General features: G+C 40.4%; 2 protein-coding genes across 11 annotated transcripts in view; both read right to left on the minus strand.

Annotated features, from left to right (window-relative positions):
• Window positions 1-4,451: 4,451 nt before the first annotated feature.
• On the minus strand, window positions 4,452-14,532 carry ADAD1 (adenosine deaminase domain containing 1). The gene is made up of 11 exons (XM_065736105.1): window positions 14,355-14,532; window positions 13,984-14,151; window positions 12,048-12,215; window positions 11,441-11,509; window positions 10,809-10,934; window positions 8,649-8,772; window positions 8,271-8,441; window positions 7,634-7,860; window positions 6,205-6,442; window positions 5,636-5,768; window positions 4,452-4,815 (listed from the first exon to the last, which is right to left on the minus strand). The coding sequence occupies exons 1-11, from the start codon at window positions 14,530-14,532 to the stop codon at window positions 4,702-4,704; spliced, it is 1,716 nt and encodes a 571-aa protein (XP_065592177.1). The 3' UTR covers window positions 4,452-4,701.
• A 373-nt stretch (window positions 14,533-14,905) lies between these two features.
• BLTP1 (bridge-like lipid transfer protein family member 1) overlaps window positions 14,906-25,626 on the minus strand; it is a 106,249-nt gene continuing 95,528 nt past the window's right edge. For 8 of the 10 annotated variants that reach the window (XM_065736816.1, XM_065736813.1, XM_065736814.1 and 5 more), the window contains 13 exons: window positions 25,395-25,574; window positions 24,006-24,143; window positions 23,363-23,623; window positions 22,247-22,397; window positions 21,779-21,936; window positions 21,098-21,290; window positions 20,669-20,886; window positions 19,850-20,101; window positions 19,203-19,406; window positions 18,061-18,255; window positions 17,416-17,550; window positions 16,390-16,555; window positions 14,906-15,594 (listed from right to left, as the gene is read on the minus strand). In XM_065736816.1, coding sequence (XP_065592888.1) covers window positions 15,378-15,594; window positions 16,390-16,555; window positions 17,416-17,550; window positions 18,061-18,255; window positions 19,203-19,406; window positions 19,850-20,101; window positions 20,669-20,886; window positions 21,098-21,290; window positions 21,779-21,936; window positions 22,247-22,397; window positions 23,363-23,623; window positions 24,006-24,143; window positions 25,395-25,574 — 2,468 coding nt within the window. In that variant the 3' untranslated portion in view covers window positions 14,906-15,377. The remainder of the gene's footprint in view (window positions 15,595-16,389; window positions 16,556-17,415; window positions 17,551-18,060; window positions 18,256-19,202; window positions 19,407-19,849; window positions 20,102-20,668; window positions 20,887-21,097; window positions 21,291-21,778; window positions 21,937-22,246; window positions 22,398-23,362; window positions 23,624-24,005; window positions 24,144-25,394; window positions 25,575-25,626) is intronic. The other 2 variants (XM_065736818.1, XM_065736811.1) reach the window with 1 other exon arrangement.

Genomic DNA, 25,626 nt, shown 5'->3' on the forward strand with positions numbered 1-25,626 from the left:
CCCTGACCTGGAAGTCCGGGACGGGGCACATAATGCACCCCCTGTGATCCAAGCAGAGACGGTCAGAGATCATCTCCTCCATCTGAACTGCCACAAGTCCATGGGGCCAGATGGGATCCACCCAAGGGTGCTGAGGGAGCTGGCAGAGGCGATTGCCGAGCCACTTTCTGCCATCTATCAGCATTCCTGGTTATCTGGAGAGGTCCCACAAGATTGGAGGCTTGCCGATGTGACTCACATCTACAAGAAAGGCCGTAAGGAAGACCCGGGGAACTACAGGCCTGTCAGCCTGACCTCGGTATCAGGGAAAGTTATGGAGCAGATGACCTTGAGGGAAATCACACGACACGTGCATGGCAATAAAGGGATCAGACCCAGCCAGCACGGGTTCACCAAGGGCAGGTCGTGCTTGTCCAACCTCATCTCCGCCTATGACTGGGTGACCAGTCAGGTGGATGAGGGAAAGGCTGTTGATGTAGTCTACCTGGACTTCAGCAAGGCCTTCGACACGGTCTCCCACAGTATTCTCCTGAGGAAACTGGCAGCCCGTGGTGTGGACAGGTTCACTCTTCTCTGGATGGAGAACTGGCTGGAGGGCCGTGCCCAGAGGGTAGTAGTTAATGGAGTTAAGTCCAGCTGGCGTCCTGTTATGAGTGGTGTTCCCCAAGGGTCAGTTTTGGGGCCCATCTTGTTTAATATCTTTATTGATGACCTAGACGAGGGAATTGAGTGTACCCTCAGTAAGTTTGCAGATGACACCAAGTTGGGAGGATGTGTCAAACTGCCTGAGGGTAGGGAGGCCCTTCAGAGGGATTTGGATAGGCTGAACAGCTGGGCTGAGCTCAATGGGATGAGGTTCAATAAGACCAAGTGCCGGGTCCTGCACTTTGGCCACAATAACCCCATGCAATGCTATAGGCTTGGGGCAGAACGGCTTGAAGAATGTAGAGAGGAAAAGGACCTGGGGGTGTTGGTTGATGCTCGGCTCAACATGAGCTGGCAGTGTGCCCAGGTGGCCAAGAATGCCAACAGCATCCTGGCCTGTATTAGAAATAGCGTAGCCAGCAGGAGCAGGGAGGTGATCATCTCCCTGTACTCAGCTCTGGTACGGCCGCACCTCGAGTACTGTGTTCAGTTTTGGGCCCCTCACTACAAGAAAGACATTGAGGCCCTGGAGCGTGTTCAGAGAAGGGCCACAAAACTGGGGAGGGGTCTGGAGCACAAGTCTTATGAGGAGCGGCTGAGGGAGCTGGGATTGTTTAGTCTGGAGGAGGCTCAGAGGAGACCTTATTGCACTCTACCACTTCCTGAAGGGAGGCTGTGGTGAGGAGGGGCTGGGCCTCTTCTCCCTGATAAGTAATGACAGGACAAGAGGGAATGGCCACAAGTTGCGCCGGGGAAGATTTAGATTAGACCTGAGGAAGCATTTCTTTTCTGAAAGAGTGGTCAGGCACTGGAATGGCCTGCCTAGGGAGGTGGTTGAGGCACCGTCCCTAGCGCTGTTCAAGACGCGTTTAGATGAGGTGCTAAGGGATTTGATTTAGTAGTTGGGTATCACTATCTTAGTGATAGGAGGATGGTTGGACTAGATGATCTGGTAGGTCCTTTCCAACCTTATGAACCTATGAACTAAACTTACTTTTTAATAATTTTATTGAAACAAAACCATAAAACTAGTGGGATATTTGTCCTTGTTTTTGTGAAACTGCTGCATCAGTGCCTAATTTAATAGAAGTGGCTGCAATTCTTAGTAAGCTACTAAAGTGATCATTAGAGAATTTTAAATGAAATTTTACTCTTCCAGTACTTTATCCTTGAAAATATTTGCTCACAAACACATGTACTGCCAAAAAGCAATGCTAAGCCTCAGAGAGAAGAGCCATTGCAATGATGGCACAGGGCAGATGGTGGACTGCAGGTTGGACATGCCTGGTCTAAGGGGTGGGACCCATTATTAGCATGAAGGGCATGAGCATTCAAGGATTGCACAGGACTTAATAATGAGATGTTCAGGGGGAGGACACAGTGGTGTTTAGCTGATCCAGGGAAGATGAGTGTGCAAAACTGAGGGATAAGGAGATACAAAGTGCCCGTCACGTAAATAGTATGTTAGTCTGCACACTTGTCTGGTTTGGTGTTGTCCTATGCCATAAAATGCCTTGCTAACACCTTCCCGGGAGAGGCTCTCCATTCCACCAGTATGTTCATGTACAGACCTCTTGAGTGCTAGAGTAATCAGAGTGCCACCACGTACATAGAGCAACTAACCACATCACCAGCAATAAACAAGCAGGACGAGCTGATGAGTAGGCAGAGGCCTGGGACCAAGAGGGTCCTCAATGGGGGCTCTAAGGGGCAATTCTGGGTATGAGAACATCACTGAAGTTCTAGGGTCAAGAGCTATGGGACCAGGAAAGTCCTGGTCAGCTGTATGATTGTGTATCTCTGCAGGTGAGGACACATGGGGCCAGGAAGTACAGGCCTGACCTCTGACTGCACTGCACCAGCAACTGGCCCTGGGCTCTAGCCTCAGAGGCTTTTACATCCAGGTGCAAAACCAGAAGCAGCTACTCAGCAAACACAATCTGAGCCTAGTTGCTGGAGGAATCCACCCTGTACACAGACAAATGAGAAGATCTACATTCTACTCAGCCAGACAGAGCAGCAACTGAGCTCTTAACTACAGGCCAGTGGTGTTGCCTTCATAAGAGGGCCCTCACCTGCTTGCCTTTGAGCCCTGGATCTGGCTATAGTAGTATATATACACATACTCTGCATGCATGTGCCTGACAAGAATGCACATTCAGCCTCATGCCAAGAGGAGCAACAGCAACTTTGCCTCTCAGGAGTTTGGATATATGCTTGTATATATTATAACCTGTTTTTCTTACACAAATAGTATTGTAAGCACTCAGAGAAGTGTAGAATCACGTATTTCCTAAGTAGGTGAGAAAAGCTGATATAGCATGAATGAATTTACTAGCTGAATGTATTATTCATTTGCTCCTAATTCATTAACAGTCTAAATATGAAAAACTGAGTCCAGCTGCTGTTATCAAGCGATGTCTCAAGGATTCAGGTATCATATACACCTTAACAGATCTCATTCATAGAAAAATCTCTTTGTAAAAAACACTTCAAGTTTCACAGAAGTTTTAGTTTGCTGTTCAATTAATAAGATGTCTCAAGTACACAAAGAAAACAGATATTTGTACACATTTAAGGCTTTAGCTTAACAACAAAACACCGTGGTCATGTCCCAGAGGTCTAAATCCATATAGAGAAACTGTCCAGAAGAACATAAAACACTAATAAACTGTCAAGAACACGTAATAAACTTTTAGTATCATGAAAAACACAACAACTCTGCTGTAAGGTTGTCTTCAGTGAAGAATGGACTTGTTAGTTAAGAAAGCTGTTTAAGGAAGAAACACTGTCAAGTCTTGTTTTATAATTATCTTACAATAAGAAGCCAAAATGCAACTATTACTTATATACAAAAACTTGACATAACAGCTTCCCAAACTTGTATGATATACAAAAATCAAGAAACAGACAGAACGTATCAACAGTCCATGAGTATTTCACAATGCACAAGAAACAGTCTGAGAAAAATGATGATGGTTAACACCCAAACATTACCAAACTGTCACTGTAACATTAGGATAATTTACAAGGAAGCAATTTCCCTGTCAATAAGCAAGATTTTTCACATTATTCCAAAAATACAATTTTGCAAGGACAAACAAGTACAGCAACTAAGTAGTCTGTGGGAGAAGTCATTCAACTAGTCTACAGTCGCACATGACAGCTGTTAAGGAAGCCCCCATAATTGAAGGAACCTTGTTACTAGTGACTTCTGTGCTACATCATACTATTCTTATTTACAACTTCAAAATCTCTATAATGCTCCAAACTCACTAGTGAAGAGAGTGCTCATAACAAAAGAGCTGAGTAACAGCTTGATAATTCAGGCTCACGTTTTGAAGTACAGAGACCACTTTTTAACCACTCGGACACAAACAACATGTAGTGAATTATAAGCCATGTGATGAATCCATGCTAAACGAAAACATGCCCAACAGTGAGCACCTACAGGTAAAGCACAGACTGTCAATATTCCTTTCTGAAAGTAGTACACAGGTCTAATGATCTATTAATTAAAGAAGTCCTACTTTTACTGATTTCCCCCCCAGGAAAAATAGTTATGAAAAAGGCATATGAGGAAAAAAAAAAAGGCATATGACACTAGCATGACTCCGTGGAGTGGGGAGGGAATGAGGTGATGTTGGGAGGTGAAACAAAATAGACATGCAGTGCTGTTACACACTCCTACCTGTGAAAATACTTCAGTGTTACAGTCAGTTTAATAATTACTTTTAAGCTGACAGTAAGAAGCTCAACAACAAGCAGAGATTGTCCAACCTTGCCTGGGTCACAGACTGAACTCTCTTTCGTTGCACGTAAGCTATGTAACATAGTCAATGTAAGGAACTAAACTTCATTCTATATTAAACAAACAAAAAAAAGAGGGCAACAAAACTATAAAGCTAGCAGGTTGGACTCGCACACTCAACAATCATTTTCTCACTGCAAACATGAACCTAACATTTAAACATTTTACTAACAGCTAAACTTTCTACTAATTAGTATCACATTTTACCAAAAGAAAATGGACTCTGCATACAATCCATCTTGCAGTTATTCAGTGAACTGTTCAATATGCGGAGACTTCACAATCCAGGATCCATAACCATGCTTCTCTAAGTAGCTGCGCAGCAATTTTTTAGCTTCTTGATACAAATTCGACTTGAGCTGAAAAAGTTGAATCTTGAAAGATCTCAAGTATAATGGTTACAGTGATCTGCATTCTTTAACGCTAGCATATAATATGCATAAGAACAAGCTTTGTTGAAAGCAAAGCCTACAAACTACAGTTCCATTCATTGCTGACAGGATGGAAAATGTTCTAGAATCTAAAAACATACTATTTTTGTGTACATTCAATCGTTTATTGGAATGGGAGAACTCTCTTGTTAAATATCACGTGTATGTTTTGTGCCATTTCTTCAGATCCAATACCTTTTAACACTAAAAGCAAATTTACAGGCAACCTAGTTCAATGCAAATCTAAGTATACGGTGAACATGCAGTCAATTAACAAGCCATTCTGCTTCAAAGTAGTTCAAAAAAATTATTAAAAAAACGAAACCAGCTCACATGTAAAAAACCCACCTGCAGAGTATTCTGAAAGGAAAAAAATGCCTTCAAAAAATTTACTGTGAAATTAACAATTCTCCCATGAAAAAACTTCATGGTAAAAAAATTACCACCTATGTATGAATTGAATATAAAACTGTGATTTAAAAAAAAAAACCCATAAAGAATGAGAAAGTATGGAAGGTTTTCATAAGAAGTACATCAAGATTGATTTTGTGGATTAATTATACTTGAAAAAAGCCATTTCAGAGGTTCCCAGTAAAAATTACAGGCAATAAAGGAATCCACCTGTTCACATGAATCTAGAAAGTCACCCCAGCCAATTGAAACAGTTCTGAGGGCAGTCATTATAAGGTAAAGTATATAAAGTATATCATAAGAGGCCGCCCTTATTTTTTCTCCCTTTCTAGCTTACCTTAGCTTCATGGTACGTAGCAACTTGAAGCAAATCATTTCTTTTTGCTCGTGCAGCAAGGCATTTGAAACGACTAAGCATTGCTGCCTTACAAAGGCGGCTTGCCATGGAAGAGCCACTTTTGAACGGCGAACTGTAGGTAAAACAACAAGAAGTACAGTAAAACTCAGAGATACGTTGCAGTTATACTGCTTTAATCATTATAGGATGGCCTTTTTTTTTTTTTCCCATTGCTTTGTGAATTCAATCACATGATGCTGCTTCTGCTCTGAACAAGCAAAGCTGATACAAGTCAGAAGCTGAAAGAGTTATAAGAAAACCAAGAACAGTTTTCAAACTGGAATTCATCTGAACTTTGGTCCTACTTGGTAGCACGTATTTTGAAAAGGAAAGCATTTACTAGAAAATATGAGACATACTAATTCTTATTTTGGTACGTCTCACAAGAAAAAATCCCTCCTGTTTGGATTATACCGCAGCCTCTATGTATAGTTTGAAAACTGAACATTCACCACACTGTACAAGGCCAACCATTTACAATGTAAGGAATAAAGGAAAAAAAATCTGACCTTTCAGTGACTTTTCCATTTAGCCCATCCACAGCCTCCAGCTCTACATCTGACAACATCCAATTCAAACTGAGAGAGCGCTGTTTCACATTCCCTTGAACTGTTTGTGCAGCATTCACCAAGTAAGTAAAAGATCTGTTGACCACAAAAAGCACTGGAAGTTCTGATGTGAGCACATCGTCAATACGTTGTCTTATAGTTAGTTCTAACCCTTTCAAACTCCTGCAATTTCCATTTCCTAGCAAAAAACAAAGCCAGTCATACGTAATTACATCAACAAACCAAAATAAATAACGCAGTAATTACTATTCTCTAACTTTTCACCAAGACACCATTAAACAAAACTTTGATGTTCTAGATCAGAAAACACTCTACTGAATTTACTCAACCTTTGTCCACACTAAAACGTACCTTAATCAAGGAAAGTTCTCAAGCTTTTAGACCAGAAACTAGTAAACTGCAGATTTTCATTACACACTTTCACTGACTACTAAATAAACTTAATTTTGGTCCAGTTTCTCAAGGAATGGTCATAAAACATCTATCAAACAAATACACATGGGTCCCCTTAGCACCTTAGAGAAATGTTCATAAAATACATTACTCTTCTAATTTAACACGTTGTTCAAAGTAAATAATAATAAAGGTATAACAATTAAGTGAGCTTGAGAAGCTTTTGTATCACTTCTTTTAAGAGTGCCCAAACTTACTTACCACCATCAGACAGTTGCTCTATGCTACAGCTCCCTTGTCTGAGGAACTCAGACTTGTGAACTAAGCCTCATAACACAAGTGCTCAGAGATTAAAATCTTGAGGATAATACTCATTAATTCCATCACACAAAGAAATGCCTACTCCTAACAGTAGCATTGTCCTCTTGAATGCTACAAAACCCTGAGAAACTATTATCACCTTGATAATCTCTGATCCACAAGACACCTATTTGCAATGACTAATACAATCTGGTGAAAAAACAAATGTTTAGAATGTTTAAAAACAAACAAACAAGACTCTCACAGAGCTGTTAAGCTCCCCTGGGGCTAAACTGAGCATTTTGATGTTTTCAGTTGTACTGGAAAAGCTCCTCTACCACTGCTCATTTCTACCTTTAGCTGACTACACTGCGACCCTGAAGTCACTGTATCTCACACAGTATTCATCGCAGTCATTTGGTATTTTCTCAGTATTTTACATTTCATTTGTTAAAAAACAAAAACTAAAAACACAATGACAAAAGAATGAGCCTAAATGAGTTGTTAGGGCAATTTCAAAGTAAGAAACAAAACATTCCATAGCTCTATGGGAAAACAAAAGCAAACAAAAAAACAATTGTGGTTTTTCACTCAGTTCTTTTTTTGTTTGTTTTTTATAAAATATAATCAAACTTGAAGATGAAAACATGGAAAAAAGACTGAAGTTTATGCTTACCTACAAGAATAGTGTTGATATAAACTGGTTCAATGAAGTAACTCAGCAGTGCTCCCTGAACGCCAACCACTTCCCATTTTGTTAACTTGTCACTAGCTGACATGCTGATTACTCTCACAGTGTTAGAAGGACAAGAAAGAGAAAGATAAATCCTGCCTTCTATAGCAACGTGGAGACACAGTTCTTCAGCAGCTTGGCAACCAGTTAGAGAAAGTGGATTAAGACAGCTAAATTAAGACAAAAAAAAATTTCAGCAAGGAAGTACTCAAGAAGATTATGATAACAGAGTAGCGCAGTCTAGAACTGGCTGTGACTTCCAGCCTGCAAACTCTGCTTTCTGAACACTGAAACACAGTATGAAAGCAGTGAGCTGTCTTGCACATAGAAACTCTGAACGTAAAAGTTCGAAGGAGGTTAACCACCATAACACTATTAGAGAGAACAAAATAATTTTGCTCGTAACAACCTGGTTAAGTCATTCACTGCAACAGTTAAATCTCAAAACTACTAAAAAAAAATATCCTGAGGCTTCCCCACTTTTTATAAACATGTAACAGTGCATATTTTTCATGCTCGTTGGTCACTGAAACAAATTAGTTTTCCATTACAATACCTCTGAGAATACCTGGGTACTTACAACTCTGTTTTTATCTGAGCAGATCCTTTTGGCAGCTGATTCATATACAGATAGATATTTATATTCTGCTTTAGAGTAAGCAGCTTCGAGTCAGGTGCAGTGCAAAACAGGGATTTTGCTCTGCGTGCTGGATTTTCACTACAGAACAGCAGAAGTTGTTGATAAAAATATCTAAAAGAAAGCCGAAACAACAGATGTAAGAGATACTAAATCAAAATACACAAACATTCACATTTCATTTACGTCGTTCTGTTTGATTCAAAAATAATCTCAAAGGGACACGCTAAAGAAACGCAAATGTACTTGCATTTACTCTCTCAGAAAAGTAGAACTAAGACCTGCAAACGTAGCAGTAACAACTTGTCCACACAATCTCACCGGAGAAGAGAACGTCGTGCAGTAACAACAGCATGGCTGTCATGCACCACTCTTCCCCCAGGTGAATAATCACTGCTGTAATTACAGTCTCCCGTTCCTAGAGCTACAACTTTATGCTCTCCACCTAAAATGAAAACATAGATGCAATAAAACACAACAGTCAGTTAATCAAAACACAAATTTCAATTTAAAAATAATAATTAAAAAGAAATGAAGACTCAACAACAGAGACAGAGTAGGAATTACTGGTCCTACAGCCTAACTGGTGCAATCGCAAAGACTTGGTTTTCTTGGACCACGGGGCAAATTACTCTGCACCTGCCCTGATGCCTGCAGATGGGCCTTATCTGTCTCAAAAGTAAAAACAGATCCTAGCCCAGGAGCTGGCATGGCTTGCTGAGAAGGCTTTAAAGGAGATGGGAAGGGGATAAAACCAGGCTTGCTAGAGATGAGCCTAGAGGAACAATGCTGGGACTTGGGAAGAGGGGGGGCAAGGGGTTCAGCTGAATGCATCTACATCAGTGGACCAACCTAGCTGGCAACCAGTCACAAGTGGTGCTCTCCAGGAGTCAGCACTGGGACTTGTCCTGTTCAATATCCTTACTGATGACCTGGATGAGGGCATTGGGTGCACCATCAGTTAAGTCTGCAGATGACACCAAGCTGGCAGGAAATGCTGGTCTGCCTGAGGATAGGAAGACCCTACAGAGCAATCTGGACAGACTGGACCACTGGGCTGAGGCCAACGTGATGAAGTTTAATGTGACCAAGTACCAGGACCTGCACTTTGACCACAACAACTCTAGGCAGAGTGGTTGGAAGACTGTGTAGAGAAAACAGACCTGGGGGTGTTGGTCAATGATGAGCTGAGCATGAGCCAGCAGTGTGCCCAGGTGGCCAAGAGGGCCAATGGCATCCTGGCTTGCATTAGAAATAGTGTAGCCAGCAGGAGCAGGGAAGTGACCAACCCCCTGTACTCGGCTCTGGTGAGGCCACACCTCGAGTACTGTGTTCAGTTTTGGGTCCCTTACAAGAAAGTCACTGAGACTCTGAAGTATAAGTTCATAAGTTCATAAGGTTGGAAAGGACCTATAAGATCATCTAGTCCAACCATCCTCCTATCACTATCTCTACCCAACTACTAAATTAAGTCCTTTAGCACCTCATCTAAACGCTTCTTGAACAGCGCTAGGGATGGTGCCTCAACCACCTCTCTAGGCAGGCCATTCCAGTGCCTGACCACTCTTTCAGAAAAGAAATGCTTCCTCAGGTCTAATCTAAATCTTCCCCGGCGCAACTTGTGGCCATTCCCTCTCGTCTTGTCATTACTTATCAGGGAGAAGAGACCTACCCCCTCCTCACCACAACCCCCCTTCAGGAAGTGGTAGAGTGCAATAAGGTCTCCTCTGAGCCTCCTCTTCTCCAGACTGAACAATCCCAGCTCCCTCAGCCGCTCCTCATAAGACTTGTGCTCCAGGCCCCTCACCAGTTTTGTTGCCCTTCTCTGAACACGCTCCAGAGATGTTCAGAGAATGTGAACGTATGTTCAGAGAAGGTGAACGAAGCTGGTTAGAGGGCTGGAGCACCACTCTTACAAGGAGCAGATGGTGGAGCTGGGATTGCTTAGTCTGGAGGAGGCTCAGGGGCAACCTCATCACTCTCTAAAACTGCCTGAAGAGAGGCTGTGACAAGATAGGGGTCAGCCTCTTCTCCCGTGTAACTAGCGACAGGACTGGAGGGAACAGCCTCAAGCTGCACCAGGGGAGACTGAGGTTTGATGTCAGGAAATACTTCTTCTTGGAGAGTGGTCAACTCTGGAATGGGCTCTGCCCAGGGAGGTGGTGGAGTCACCAGCCCTGGAGGCGTTCAAGAAATGCTCCATTGTACCAAGGGACATGCTTTAGTGGGAAATACTGTGGACAGGTGGACCAGTTGGTACTAGATGATCTTAGAAGCCTTTTCCGACCTTGGTGATTCTATTCTATGATTCCTCCATACTGAAACACATCAAACATTTATAACAGAGCTATCAGCAAAGAGTATGTCAAAGAATAATAGCTACTGTTTATTTGCAAAGTCAGAAACACACTGAATCAAGGCTCCTGGGGAACACTGACTACACTGCTCAAGACCCAGTATTCCACATCAAAATGGACTTGCCTTTCTCAATGATGAAGGCAGCCAATGAACTGCCACAGCTTTGGTACTCAGGATTTTCAGCAGTCAGGCTGTTAAATACTCCTTCAACTGTTTGCAAAAGTTTCTGATATAGATGGTGTCGTCCTTCTAAACAGAACAACAAAAGCCAGCAAGACACAAATTTGCAGGGGGAAAAACAGGCAGCATCAAGCACCAAGCAGATTATAAATCTACAGACATAGTAAAAGCACTACAATCAGCATATACTTGTGCTGCTGACAACTACAAAGATGGACGTGTATAAATCAAAGACGAGAATGCTGCTAACACTTCATTGTTTCACTATTCAACTAGGAACACAGATAAAGTCATCTATAAAGATCATCTACCAGACATGGTACTTTAAAGAACAGCAACACTTTACCTATTCCTATCCCTGATTCAAGGTTTAAACTCAACTTGAGTTGCATCTGTCAGCATTTGCCCTTGTGCTACTTAAGTGACCAATCCTTCCAGCACTGTTCGAAGACAACATGTATAAAATAACAGTACCTTCATAGAGATCATAAAACGTTTTAAAAGAAGCATTCAACAAAAATAGATTATTTTCTTTATAGATTCAGATTATAAAGTGAAACAAGACTACTCCTTACCAAAACAGATCCCTGAAATATCAGCAGAGCTTGCTGGAGTTTCAGGCTCAACCAGAACACGGGGAGGACCTGAGAATTTAAGACAACTTCTAACAGGCATCAACAATACAAATTTCAAAACATGGAGCAAAGGCTATTTCCAGCACATTTAACCTTCTAATTCTCTAAGAACTCAAGATTTTTTTTTCTGGAGTCCTTATAAGCATAGAACTACATAGGCAGCAATCCTTAAATAAAGGTAAACACAATGGTAACTTCATTCTTGTGGAAATAGTAACACAAAGCCAAGGACATAATTATAAGAAGTCAAACATACTGTGGAACAACTTGATACTGCTGTAATCTAGCAATCAGCAAATGAAGTGCAACAGCAACAGATAATTTCTTCTGTAATTCTCCTTTCTGTGCCAACAACTCTGACACAACTCATAGTACAGAGAAGACAAAAACTGTTTCAGAACTAAAGAACAAATTACTGCCAAAAGGACTCAAGAAAACTGACAAAGGTTGTGACACCAAAGCATTCCACAAAGTTACACAGATTTTAGATAGAAAACCTCTAAGCAAGTAGTTTCAAGTTCTGTTCAGGTACCACTTCAATATTTACTTGACTTTGCAGAAGCTGACGCCACCAAGTACTCCAACTCGAGTATCTCATCAAGAGCCAGTCTAGCTGCACTCTGTTTAGACTCCTTCTTGGTCCTTCCCACTCCAGTCTTGTAGCAAACACCATCCAATACAGCACTAGTGCCAAAATAAGAACTTATGGCATGTCCTTTTAAGGAGAAAAACAGAATCATGATAAGTAATACTAAATAACATACTCTTTTCCATACCTTCAAGCTCTTACATTCATCTCAAGGATCGGTGCAAGAGGAAAAGATGATTAACAAAATGCCTTCCACCTCCACTAGTGTTCTGACCGTATTTATTTGCTGTACTTCTCACAAAGTTCTCTTTCAGCTGCAAGTACTAACAAAACAGCACATTTTCTAAAGTGCTTAGCAAAACCACCACTCTAGTTCCAAGTGTCAGCAGACAGTTCATCAGAGAAACAATGACTGACAGGGGAACAAAAAGCCCTCTTAAAGCAAAGCAGCTTGTGACAGAACTACACCCAGCAAGGGAAGGAACTGGATGCTATCAGTTTATTTATTCAGTAAGTTTATTCATTATCTGCATTTTGTTGAAGACATTTACTTAAAAAAGTAGTCATGCCTACTGAGAACAAGATGAAAAGTTTAATAATAATAATAATAATAAAAAGAGCAGGTCATAATAAATTTACAGAGTACAGCCTTCGATCTCTCAAATGATTTAACTTCCCCATATTGATGAGGTAGCTTGTTAAGCCAGCCAGCCTGCATGCACATAAGATTTTGACTACTGGAACTGTGAGAAACTTTTGTGACAGTCGTAGAGACTGGGAGAAAAGAGCTTACCCCTATCCAGATCTTTTCTATCACCTTTCTGAAGAGTCAAGAACAAGAAAAGTGAAAAACAGATGGGACAAAAATCCCAGAAACAGATGCAAATAAAGTTTCATCTGAAGCAATATTGAAATAACAAGAAAAAAGCACTATAGTACATAACAAAAGGCACCTCACATGGTATGGAAGGGATAAATATTAAAAGGGGGGGGGGAAGCAGCAGAAAAAAATATCATTTCAGCTCAGGAAAACTATCAGATAACTTGATAAAAAGAACTTCTATTTTAACAGAAAATATATCAAAGCACCTGAAATAAGGAGAAAGATTGCTATTTAGCCACAACACACAATTATTTGTAGTAAATTCTGGAGAAAAAAATTAAGACTCACAGACAGATAGAAACTGAAATACAACGGCATACTGCAACTGATTCAACTTATAGATCTTCAGCATTACGATGAAATTCCTTGTGAAAAATAGGGCTGGCCTATTTCAAATCATCAGCTGATGAATTCCAAGATGAATGAACAAAATTTTGCCCACACCGTGCAAGATCACTGCGGTGAGCAGGCATTCAGGCCACTACTGCACAGAAATCTTGCTCAGAATGTTATACGCAGCCCAAACAGTATAATTTATGTATGTAATAAAGACAAAAGAAGAACAGGGGAATGTATGTAATGAAGAGAAAAGAAGAACAGGGGAAATGATGACTTCTCTTACAGTGAGTGCAGGAATTCACAGCTTTGCTGACTCTGCCCCCTCAAAATAAGAAGTAAAAAAGTTCCAGGGCAGCATACAACTACTGCACCCCCAAAGGAGGAATACAACTGTTTCCATAAGAAGAAAACAACATGCAAAACTAGGAATACAGCAGTCATAAGGAAGCTCAGTCAGCAAGCTAGAAGCAGGTTCTAATCAAAGCAGAACAGATATGAAAAGGAGCAGCCACGAGAACGAGGCACTTCCCAGATTAAAAACGCTCACGCGAGCGGAGTGCAAACAACGTTAAAAAAACAACAACAACAACTTGCGTTAGTGGCGTACCAGCCCAAGAAATCAAAGCCACCTGAAAGAACAACACAACTGTACGTAGAGAAAGAAGCGTTTACCTGCCACACCAGTTTCTTTAAAGTCAAGCTGCCTGCTGCACCTCTGCGCAAAGCAGTGCAGGGCTGACACTGGGTTCACCGTGCCGCTCCGGTACCCCGCGATGAGCTCCGCCAGCCACGCGTCCTGCCCGCCTGCCGGCCCCGGGGCTGCGCGCGGGCGGAGCAGCGCTGCAAGGAGACCAAGAAGTAAATTAAAGGAAAAACAACAATTCTCTCTTCCACGGTTTGCGCTTGTTTAAAAGAAATGCCTCGTAGGCAGCTCTCGGTGCTGGAGATAAGGCAACGAGAAGGCAAATCAGGACAGTCCCAATCTAACAAGTTAGTAGCACGTTTCAGCAGACAGTCCCCAAAGGACAAACTGAAAGCTGTACCCGAATTTTCTCTCATCTTCAGCACGCCAGGTGCTCCGTGGCCCCGGAAAGGCGAGAGCCCGGGCCTTAGAGCCGCGGGGCTCAGCAGCTGGGTGGGATCCGGATCCAGCGCAGCCTTCTCCGCGGGCTCACAGGCGGGCATGCCAGCGCTCCGCACGCTGCCGCTGCTGCCGGCCATCCCTGCTCGATGCGACGATGCTGAAGCCCTTCGGCACGCTCCCCTTTCTTCGGCTGAATCGCCCCCCCGGACAGCACCTGGGCACGGCCATCACACCACGCCGCCGCCTCTGAAGCCGGAGCCCAGCTGGGCGCCGCCCGCCACGTGCTGAGGCGCGTGAAGAAGCGCCGGGCCTCGTTCTGGCGCTCAACGGCTGCGGCGGGAGGAGAGCCCCGCCCCGCGGCGCCAGAGAGCGGGAGGCGGCTGTTCCAGAGCGCTGCCCCCGCGTGACCGCCTCAAAGGAGACTGGATGCGAAGTTACACTTAAAACACTTTTTTAATCAAAGAAGTTGGACCAAAAAGAAAACAAACAAACAAAAAAACCCCAACCCTGTACAGTAGTTAAATTTTATTACAAGTGTAATAAACGTAAAGATTTTTAGCACTAAGGCAATCACAGTTTCATAAGTTATGTATATATATAAATTTACACAAGTCTACATTGACAACTCAATTACCAGTCACATCAACAAAGGGGCTGTGTTATGGCAAATGAAGTTTTAATAAATTCACAGTAAATCTGCAATGTTTTGAAGATGCAGGAATCATATTGCACAGAATAAACCAGTGGGTGCCGAGAAGCGACTGCCAGTGTTCGCGTGTTCCTTCACAGAATGTACATTGGTCGTAACCATGCAATACTTCCAATACAGAATGGTATCAAGTACCACAGTAAACAGTTACTCACAATGTAAGTTCTAAACAGTAGCAAAACGCTGTTAGGTTTCTCTTTAAACCATATACAAACCTTGTAGTAAAACACTTTGATAAAAATCAAACGGAATGGTAGTTGTCACATTATCGCTTCAGTACTCCTCTTTGTCTTTTCCTTTCTTTTCCTTTTCGTCCTGTAGTGCAGTACCAAGCTTCTTTATCAGAACAGACAGAACCTTGTCCAAAGGATCCATCACCCCACGCTGCAGCCACTTGGGGATGGTGGTCCTGGCATGGTGGAAGCCCAGCTTCTGGAGAATGTAGTCAACACCAACAGGGTCGATTTTCCTCCCAGTCCAGGATATTAATCTTATAAAATAAAAATAAAAAAAATAATCAAACAAAAACAATAGTGGGCAGACTCAATCTCAGGTATAAATAGCAACTAGCTGTCTGGAACTACCTGCATTTATCTAATCATAATGCATCTCAATTTTTACACTATTCGGAAGTATAAAGGAGTTTCTGCAGTAGAAGTGGGATGAAGAAGCAGGACAGCCCCTCTAAAGAAAAACAGTTACATAAATGGAAGACTGCATGATGAGAGTTTATAGGGCAGAAAGCAAAAGAACTGGTGAAGGACAAAGTAAAAAACAGTAATCATATTTTCAATAAGTTTAATTTTACCATAGCTTAATTTTAGAATCATACAATGACTTAAGTTGGAGAGGATCTCAAAGCCTCTTCCGTTCCAGCTGCTTGTCGTAGGCTGGTCACCCTCCACCAGCTCAGGCTGCCCGAGGCCCCATCTAACCTGGCCTTGAGCATCTCCAGGGATGGGGCATCCATAGCTTCTCTAGGCAGCCTGTGCCAGGGCCTCATCACCACCACCACCACATTTAGATGAGTCTCCAACAGTATCTTTTATTCTAAGCAATTTAGCTTCCAAAAGTTTAATTGAGATGTTAGCTGTTAGATAATTCTGTTCTCCAGCTTTTGTCAGGTCCTGATCACCTTCCAGACCAGCACTAATAGCTAAAGATAAAACTACTACAGCATCCACATGACTGATCCGTATCAGATGAACAGCCTCAGCTTAGTGTGAAGGACAGTACCCATAAATAAATGCACAGACAAGAGATTATGGATAAGCCTGCTTGTTACCTGAGCGTGGGCTCCAAATGCCAAGTATTGCAGATAAATTCTCTCCAGTCAACTGTAGTGTAAGTAATGCTTTCCTCTGCCTCTCTCTCTGTGGAGCTGTCCTCAAGTACACCAGAAGAGTTCTTCTGCCCTGGACGAGAAGCCAAAATGCGAGGAGGAAAAATAGCTACAAATTGAAGAGGGGCAGAAAAAAAGCAACCAATCAGTTTGAACATCTCATATGAATCTTCATACATCTTAAAGGAAACCCCTGGGCACATTTCAAATAAGAGAAAACCAGCTTGTGTTTCACCTTGTTTTTTAAGAGTTTCTGAATTTCTAGCAACGGCTTTGGTTTCAACAAAGTGCAGATAAAAACATATCATAAAAAACACGTTACATGTTAGTGAGTACAGGAATGCAGAATTGTTCCCTCTGCCACCCAAACCATCCTTTTACTGAGTCTTTCTTTCAAACCCATCATAGCACACAACGAAGCACACTGCATTCCATAAGCAAAATGCAAGCACATGCTTAGCTTTCAATTTTTATTTTGATTGACAGCATATTCTGAGCAGGAGAACGGTGGGGGAGTAATTGAATTCTGTCTCTGCCCAAAGGCATGAGGGGAACCTGAACCCAGCTCTTTCTTGGTTTAAAGCCTAAAATTGGGATTGAATTTAGAGTTACTTTGGGTAACAGGAGCAGAGTGCCCTGAACAGCAGAGGCATGGCAGTGTGCTATCTGTACCGTCTGTATGCAACTGCCCTGTTCCAGTCCTCTAGGACCCAACGTAAAGTCAGCGGAGGTGATTCCCATGCAACACTGCACGTTTTGTTAGGTGCTAAAACTCCTCTTGGCTTTAAGCTCCCCTCCCAAAAAGCAGAACAAAAGAATTTGGTTTATGTAAAGTTAAATTTCACTTGTCAGCGATTGAAAGAGGTAGCTACCATTTCATAGCACTACATCCAGATTTCAGATTTCAACAGTATTTATTGTCAGTGTGTAATTGTCTGACGAGTGTTATCTCAGATACTAACAGCTTACCTTTTTCTTTTTCTTTTAGATAAGCCGACACCAAGTCATGCAGAAACATAATCAGTTCTGCATCCATAGTTACACAGATGTGGTCTGTAAATTCAGTTACCACACTGCATTCCACCTTTGGTTTAACACTTGTATCTACAGTCAGAACAAAATAGCATTAATACATTTTAAATACATATTGCATAAAAGTATACTGAATTTTAGTACAAATGATCTGTAAATTACATTGCTGTTACTGAGCAGGCATTTCCCCCAGTTCCAATTTGTAGACTGCAGACAATATTTTGAAAATAGGAGCATGACATTTAGGATCCTATTTCCTTTTTCACAACAGGCCTTTTCTAATGTACAAAGCATCTTCCTCAGAACATCCACCCTAGCTGTAAAGTTCATACTCATTTCTCTTAACAAGTGTTTTTGTTGTTTGCTCAGTTTTTTCTGAAAGCAACCACAGACTCTGGACTAGACCTTCACTTCCTCATCAGAATTTCCTCCGCATTTCATTACAAAAATGTGCCCTTTATTGCAAACGTCTGCTGTAATTTCTAGAAAAAAGTCCTCTTATCAGCACAGTATCCTTGTATTTAACCCCTCATTTCTGAGCGACAGCTTTAGATCAAGAAAAGCAAATGGTTTTTACTATACCTTGTAATGAAGGCTCTTGGGGCTCTTGGACATGAATAGATTTAAAATCCAACTGCATCCTTGGCAGTGCGAAGATGGTTTCAGTTTCATGATTGTAACTAGAACCACCTCTGAAACCACTTAGCAAGCTTGAGCTTTTCACAGTTGTGCTACTCTCTGGGTTATTAGCATCAACATTTCGAAGCAGGTTTAACTCTACAAGGACAATGGGAAATACCTTAATTCAGTAATCTTTATTTAAAAATTAAAAAAAAAAAGCTACTTCTGTCAGCACAAAGAATGACAACATTTGATGAAATTTAATACTGGCAATTTCATACACTGAAAAAAAAACTTCTAATAAAGAAGAAGGGAGGAAACAGATGTCAGTATGTAACATATAAGCATTTCTGAGAATCTCTGTAAATTTTCTGGGGATGGTCAAGGTCCAAGTCTTATTCATCTGACCAACCTATCACAACTTTGTTCTAACAATGAACTTTCAGTAAAGTGAAATACAGACAATGGGTTCAAAGCATTCCATCTGTGTCAGAAAATGAGACAGGACTTACACTGAAATAAATGTTTCTGATGGATGCAAGTGACAAAAAAAAATCACAGATATTGATATAAAAATCACTGCTGACCAGGAACTAACTTTGTCACTGTAGCATACACGCAACATTAGCTGTTATTTTTCCGGTTAATAAAATTTGTGACAAGACAAAAAGTTAAGAAAGGTTACTACTTCACTGTAAAACTGCTGTTCATTTTCTTTAACCAGCCCCCAACACTATGTCCCCCAAAAAGCAAACAATCAAAAGTTGCTGTTGATATACTTAAATACTCTGGATGTAGCAAAACAGGGCTAGGTAAAACATTATGCCTCTACATGTGAGCCTCAGCCATTAGCTTCTTGTGCCTTTCAAAAAGCATCAATAGTATTGCATATCAATAAATTCAAATATTTTTTAAGAAACTATAAACTGCTCATTTCTAACTATACACCGTAACCTACTGTTCCACACTTTGCTGTAACATTGTCTAGAAGGAACAGCTTCCATTACTGCAAGTTCTCTTCCCCTTGGCTCGCTAGAAGTTTATCACAATCTGCATTGACTGAAAGCAGACCAATCCCAAAACATAATGAATATGAATCTAACCTTCATTCCTTGTGGCTGTAACATAATTGAACCACTCTTTCACACTGGCAACTCCATGTGGGGGGTTTTCATGGCGACGCCTTGTTATCTTTGTGATTGTTGCCATGGGGCTTTCGAGTGCTCCACATGGTTTGGTGACCATAGTGTTATGGCCTAAATGAAAGTCCAGGGTTTGCACAATGTACGTAGAATGTTCACTAGTGCCTGCATCGAAGGTGTGAGGGATATGGAATGGAAGAGAAAAGAGAAATGGAAAAAAAACAACTTAGTAATGGTAGTAGGATTTCTCCTCTCCCTTGTAAAGGTATCTAACAGGAATAATTACTAAGCCAGCAGCATCAAAAATTTATGCTACACAGAAAAATTGAAATCCTCAGTATCTACATTAAGTAAAAACATCCCAATGTGAAGACAAACAGTAAGATCTTCAAAATTACATAGAAATGAAAGACTATATCAATATAGGCATACAATTAACAAGGTAAACAGTGCCCTTCACACTATCAGGGACATATCTAATACACTTCAATTATATAATAATATACTTGGCTTTTTTTTTCTAAATATGCTTTTTGGGATTTATTCTGACATATCAATATATTTTTCAGAAGTTCATTTAAAAGATTTTAAGAAATAGTTTAAATTACCATCTTCCCAAACCTTCTGTGCTTCTGTCCAAAATGCAATATTGGGTTCTTCAAGGTGAAATAAGGCCCAAGATTTTGAACGGAAATTAGGCCCATGGAAACAAGCCAGTGTCATATGGTTTCCGTGCAAGCTCATGGATCCTCCAAATTGCATTCCATCTTCTGGCAATGGCATTTGAAATAAGGATATATGGCATCCAGACACCACCTTCAGAACTCCTGGCCAATGACGATGATGGGCCGCATCCAACACTAGAAATGAAAAATGCAATAGCAAAAATAAACTTCAGTAAAGAGAGAGATACAGGTAAGTTTGCTGCTGTAATTACATATTTTATTAAAAATAGAAACAAACAGAAAAACTAGGATGATTTCACTGACATTGTTTCACCTTTGCCATCTAAGATGGTTGTAGCTTATGAGCACCCAAACATGCTTGTGTTCAGATAAATGATTAATAGAAAAGAATAGCACCACGCTTTCACAGCTACTCAAAGAATAAATATTTTTTTATGAAATAGCCTTCATAAGTTTGCAGTTTTCAAACTGTAAAAATATTTTAATTAAAATACACATTTTTAAGAAAAACCTGAAAATAACATGGTTTAGTTCATTCTTGTACTCCACGTATATCAGGATACTTGAGATATTTATGCTCTTCATTGAAAGGTTACTACAAGCCCCTATTTATAGGGCAAACATACTGAAGATACTATTTTATGTCAATTTACTTGCATGCAGGAAGTTTCTCAGATTGATTTTCACAATTAAAACATCCAAATTAGAAAGTATACTATTTATTTTTTTTGTACTACTTACATTGTTCATGTGAGCTTCTCTCCAAGCTGTTGGCCATTGTCTTGGGAGGCAGATAAGGAACAGGTCCCCAGGTAGACAAAGCGCGTTTGCTTGTGTCAAACTGTTGAGTAAAGAACTCCTGGAGTTTCATTCCAATTTTTATTAGATCTGGTGTAGTCGACCTTGAAATCATCACTTGGAATATATCCCATTTCAAGTCCCCATGGACAAATATCTCACTAGGTTTAAAAAAAAAAAAAAAAAAAAAAAAAAAGCACATCCAGTTAACCAATTCCCTATTAACAAAAGAAAAAAAAACACCAAAAACCAAAGGACCCTTTGATTTCTGGTAAACTTATGATTTTTATTATAGATAGTGGACAGAATCCATACAGGCAGAATATGACATTACCAAATATTAGAAACTTGAAAAACAGCAAGCAGTATTACCTTTTATCAGAGATGCTTGAGTCCAAAGCATTATACAAGTTAATTTTCCATTCATCCTGTAGTTTAAGGTCTGCATTACTGAAGATTCCCATAAGGATACTGGATCCCATATAGTCAACACGTGCTTCGGTAGAACCCATGGTAATCTGAATTTTATGACTGGGCTGTTGGTTTGGGTGCTCAGAAATATGAGCTACAACAGAATGAAAGTAGCACAGAAAAACAGCATTAAAGATTATTTATTTTTCTAGCAATATCCAATTATGCAATCCTCATGATACAGAAAGGATGAGAAAGCACTGGTTTCTTCCTGATGCACTGGGAGAGCCAGACCACCCAGCCTCTTTCCAAAGTCACATTTCCATTTCCTAGGATGTAAGTGCTTGGGGAACTCTAGGGAATGCTGAAATGCTGTCAAATCTTTTTGACTGCCATCAGTCTAGACTGGTGAAGGAGGCTAGAGGATCACACAGCTAGCTAGTATAATTTTAGGGCAACACTAACACCAAATCCTGTTTGGTGTTAGTGTTGTTTTTTCACAGGGCTTTTCATAGTGAGAAAACACAAATAAGAATGCAAAGTGGTAATACCCTGCCAGGTTAACAAACCAGGGGAACTACTTTAGCTTTACAGGACCGTTGTTCAGACCATATACTCATACCAGGCAGCTTTCCAACTTACCCACCATCTCCAGGGTGTTAACATCTATGGTACCACCAACAACTCCACCTCTAGAGTCCAGCTGTGATCTTCCCAAACCAACAGACATGCTTATTTCCCGATCCCTGCTACTGCCCACAGATAGACGACCCTGGCTTTTCAAACCACTGGTGGTCCACCTATAACAGAAGTGAAAATAGACAACAGTTTAACAGTCTTCCAGAAAACAGAATTTTCTCTGTCAAAGGAGAAATGGAAAATGACTTACTGCAAAGTAGCAAATAATGTGAATTAAGCATGTGTGTCTTTATGATGAAGCATCTACCAGCACTCACAAGGGGTTGCTTCACCTTTCAAAGCTCAGAATGTTAGGGGATTTAAAGTCAGAAAACAACAGGCTCTTAATGGTCAGTGGTGATTTTTTTTTTTTTTTGGGTCCCTAAAACAACTCTGTCTGCTAAATCATGCTTTATCTTGTTTTATACTCACGTGGTATTGCCCATTACATTGCTCATATTCATTTGGACATTTAATTGCTTCAGGTTCATAGCAAATACAACCAGCGTTTCCCATGGTGTTCCTTGTGGGCTTCCAGCTTTATTTGATTTATTAAATGGAGTTGATGTCTTTGTCAGTGTATCTAAGCAAGAAAGTAGGCAAAACTTAAGTGACAAAAACTGGCATATTCTGCATTGTCCATCTTTTTCAAATCCCATATTTAAGGTGCACCACAAAACTGTAAGTTGGGATAAGTGAGAACATGAGGATCTACATTACATATTGCTTTAGCAGTCATAAAAATGAAAGTATTTCACACATTTAGTTTCACTAATATCTTTAAGAGAAAAGGTTTTAAATTTGCCATCAGGCATTCAAAGTTTTTAACTCAGTAGTTGTTTTTTTAAAGTTTACTCAGAAAAGAAATTATTAGAATATTCATGCAGTGGTTATTAGCACAGTGTCAACTTAAGAGTTCAAAAATTAGGGTCCTTCTCACTCTTCTCACAAAAATTCTAAAGGTACTCTTAAAAGATTGCTCAAAATTTCCTTTGAACAAGCCATTCTATCAGCCTCATTTTTTTTTCAGCTGTTTTATCTTAAATAATAACTTCCCTTCTCAATAGGGAAAAAAATATCCATTCTCTTCTCACAGACATTTTTTCCTAGAGTACAATAACCACTGTACTTCTAAATTTCCATTAATATCCCCAATGTTCCCAGTGGTACACTGCAGTAAGATACAACATTTGTAGTAAAAGAAATTAAGTTACTTTATTTCTTATATAAAAACTGTCCTTATTTAGACCTCTGTGGTTACTGTTTGGATGAGAAGGGAGAGCCAAGATGACAGTGCAATCAATCTGACTAAATAACTTCTTCCCTAGTAAAAGAAACAGCAAGTTTATCAACTCATAATGTATTTTCTTAGGTACTTTCATCTGTTTCAGCAATTTTCCTTGCTGTAAGCCATTGACTTTTTACTCCCAGGCACAGTGGAAAAGAAAACTATTTTCTACTCAGTAGTAACAACATTTTTTTAAATTCAACTAATGAAAATACTTTAAAAACAAAACAAAAACAGAGAAGCAATCATAGTCTACTAACCTCTCTGAGGCACTGAAGAATCAGACACACTCCTGGATCTTGTAACAGCTGGAGACTTTAAGTTATGAGCTGCTGTCCCTGGTGACATGCTGCTGTTTGCACTATGTTCACTAAAAACATTAGGTGACTGTGCCATGTGTGTAAATGAAGCAGACTGGCAAGGTTGCTCCCACGTCCTGCAGTACGCCTTCCGTGATGATTCAGGAGAAAGATGTTGGCTGACACCCTCAATTGAATCTGGTGTTCCAGGACCCGATGCTACTGGAAAAACAATAAAAATAAAAAAAGAAGCACATGAAAGGCAACAACATTTTGTTTTTGTTGAACAGTATCCTCCCACACATTACGTGGTGCCTGTAGAGTTTCAACAAAGCTTTCATTTATCATGACTAAAGTTTATTTAATGCTTTAACTATTATTAGCTCTAAATTCAATTACTAATTTAGAAACTATTTTTTATTTCCACAATCTTTTTATTAAATTTATTGGAGTGAGTGAATACAGAGTGAGTTGTAATACATTTCTGTTTCTACATTTGTACCTTGTCACACATGCAATAGCACACAGGTAATATATGCTTATACAGTGCCTACTAGAACCACTTGCACACGAAGGCTTTCTGTGATAAATAGCAGTATCCTACCTGGCAGATTTATGGTTTGATCACCCAGGAAAAGCCGCCTAGCAATGCTTCTCCTGTACCATGCCCTTGGGAAGGCTAGAATCTCACTGAGACGTCGCATATCGTATTTAAAAGATGCAGATCCTATATCACAGACAGCTGAAAAACAAGGCACATATACAAAACTGTAAAAATCTCACTAGTAACAGGTTTTGGAAACGGTCTGCAATACCATCAAATACGTCTCTATCCCAGGAGTACAACCTGTGCTGTAATGAAAATCAGTTAACTAAAGCCTGCAGTTTTCTTGAGGCATTGTGACATACCCAAGTATAACATTAGATACATGCGGATTTCTTTAAGAGAAGATGAAGCCTACATATATAAATGCTGTTAGGTCCTTACGTTGAATCTGAGGGCTTCAATAGCAGATTAGTCACAACTATTCTCTGTCTGACCACTAAGGATCCTGTGAGCAGTGGGGAAAAATAAAACCATAAAAACGTAGTGTCACTTCAAGGCTCTTTGCATCTTCAGGAATTTAGGTCTCACCACAGCTTTGTATGCACTAGGGGGCAAGGTGGTAATATTTCATTGCCAGCAAATGAATAGAGAGACTGCAGAACTACATCACTCGGTTAGACATGGAGCACTGCAGCCAGCGTTAGGATAACCACACGTATCAGGTGTTAGACTAAACCAAAATCATGAAGAAGGCAGCTTGTGACACAGGAAATTGACAGCTGTCATATTTAATCTGCATGGTGTATCACCTCTGTAATACTACATTTAATTGCACTACACAGTTCACTTTGACTTTTCTCAATGGAATGTAGTTTGAATGTTTCTAATTCTCATAAAGGAAAAAACATGATGAGCACCTGTAAAAGATTCAGGTAACAAAAGGGTGCTTTGAAATACCTGCTTATAAAGAGGGGATTATGAAAACAGGTGGTTAAGTGATTAGCAGATGAGGACCAACTGAAAAACAACTCTGGGAATCAATTTAGCATTAAGCTGAGTTACATTATAGAATGTATAAGGAGGTGAATCAGCCACAAATGAAAAGCCCATCTCGTGAGCTGCTGTGATGAACGTTACCTCCATCCTAAATTTTCACAGGCCATTTATGGCCACTAGGGCTGACATCAGAGATGAGCTTGAGCAAGCCCATTTGTTTGCATTTAATGAATCAGCGAAATAAAGAGGCGCACCTGCAAACAGGTACTCCAAGTACACAGTTTAAATAATCTATCAATCCCTTCTTTATTCAAAACTAACAAAAGCTTTACTGCATGCTATATGTACATAGTTTTCTTAATATCTAGCTGCTGAGCTTTGAGTATGTGATTAGAACAGCAGTTCTGTAAGTAGCTAAATACAGGGATGAGAATGAAAAAAAAGATTTACCAGAGATGTTTATCAAGGTAGTATCTATCTTGCTTGTAGCTTTGCTCGCAGACTGACTCTCAAAAAATGAGGAGCCTCCTGAACGCCTTATTCGTGACAGACTGACTTTCACAAACTCAAGGTTAATGCTTAAGGAATCCTTCCGACCGGTGACCGAAGTTGGTTCCTCATCCACATTCCCTAGAAACAGGGAGAGTTTAATCTTCCAACACTTCCACACCTTCAGTTTGGC

The sequence above is a fragment of the Cyrtonyx montezumae genome, unplaced genomic scaffold (assembly GCF_038088225.1).
Source record: "Cyrtonyx montezumae isolate F1298 unplaced genomic scaffold, pur_monq_1.0 scaffold_2, whole genome shotgun sequence".
In the NCBI taxonomy this organism is placed as follows: domain Eukaryota; kingdom Metazoa; phylum Chordata; class Aves; order Galliformes; family Odontophoridae; genus Cyrtonyx; species Cyrtonyx montezumae.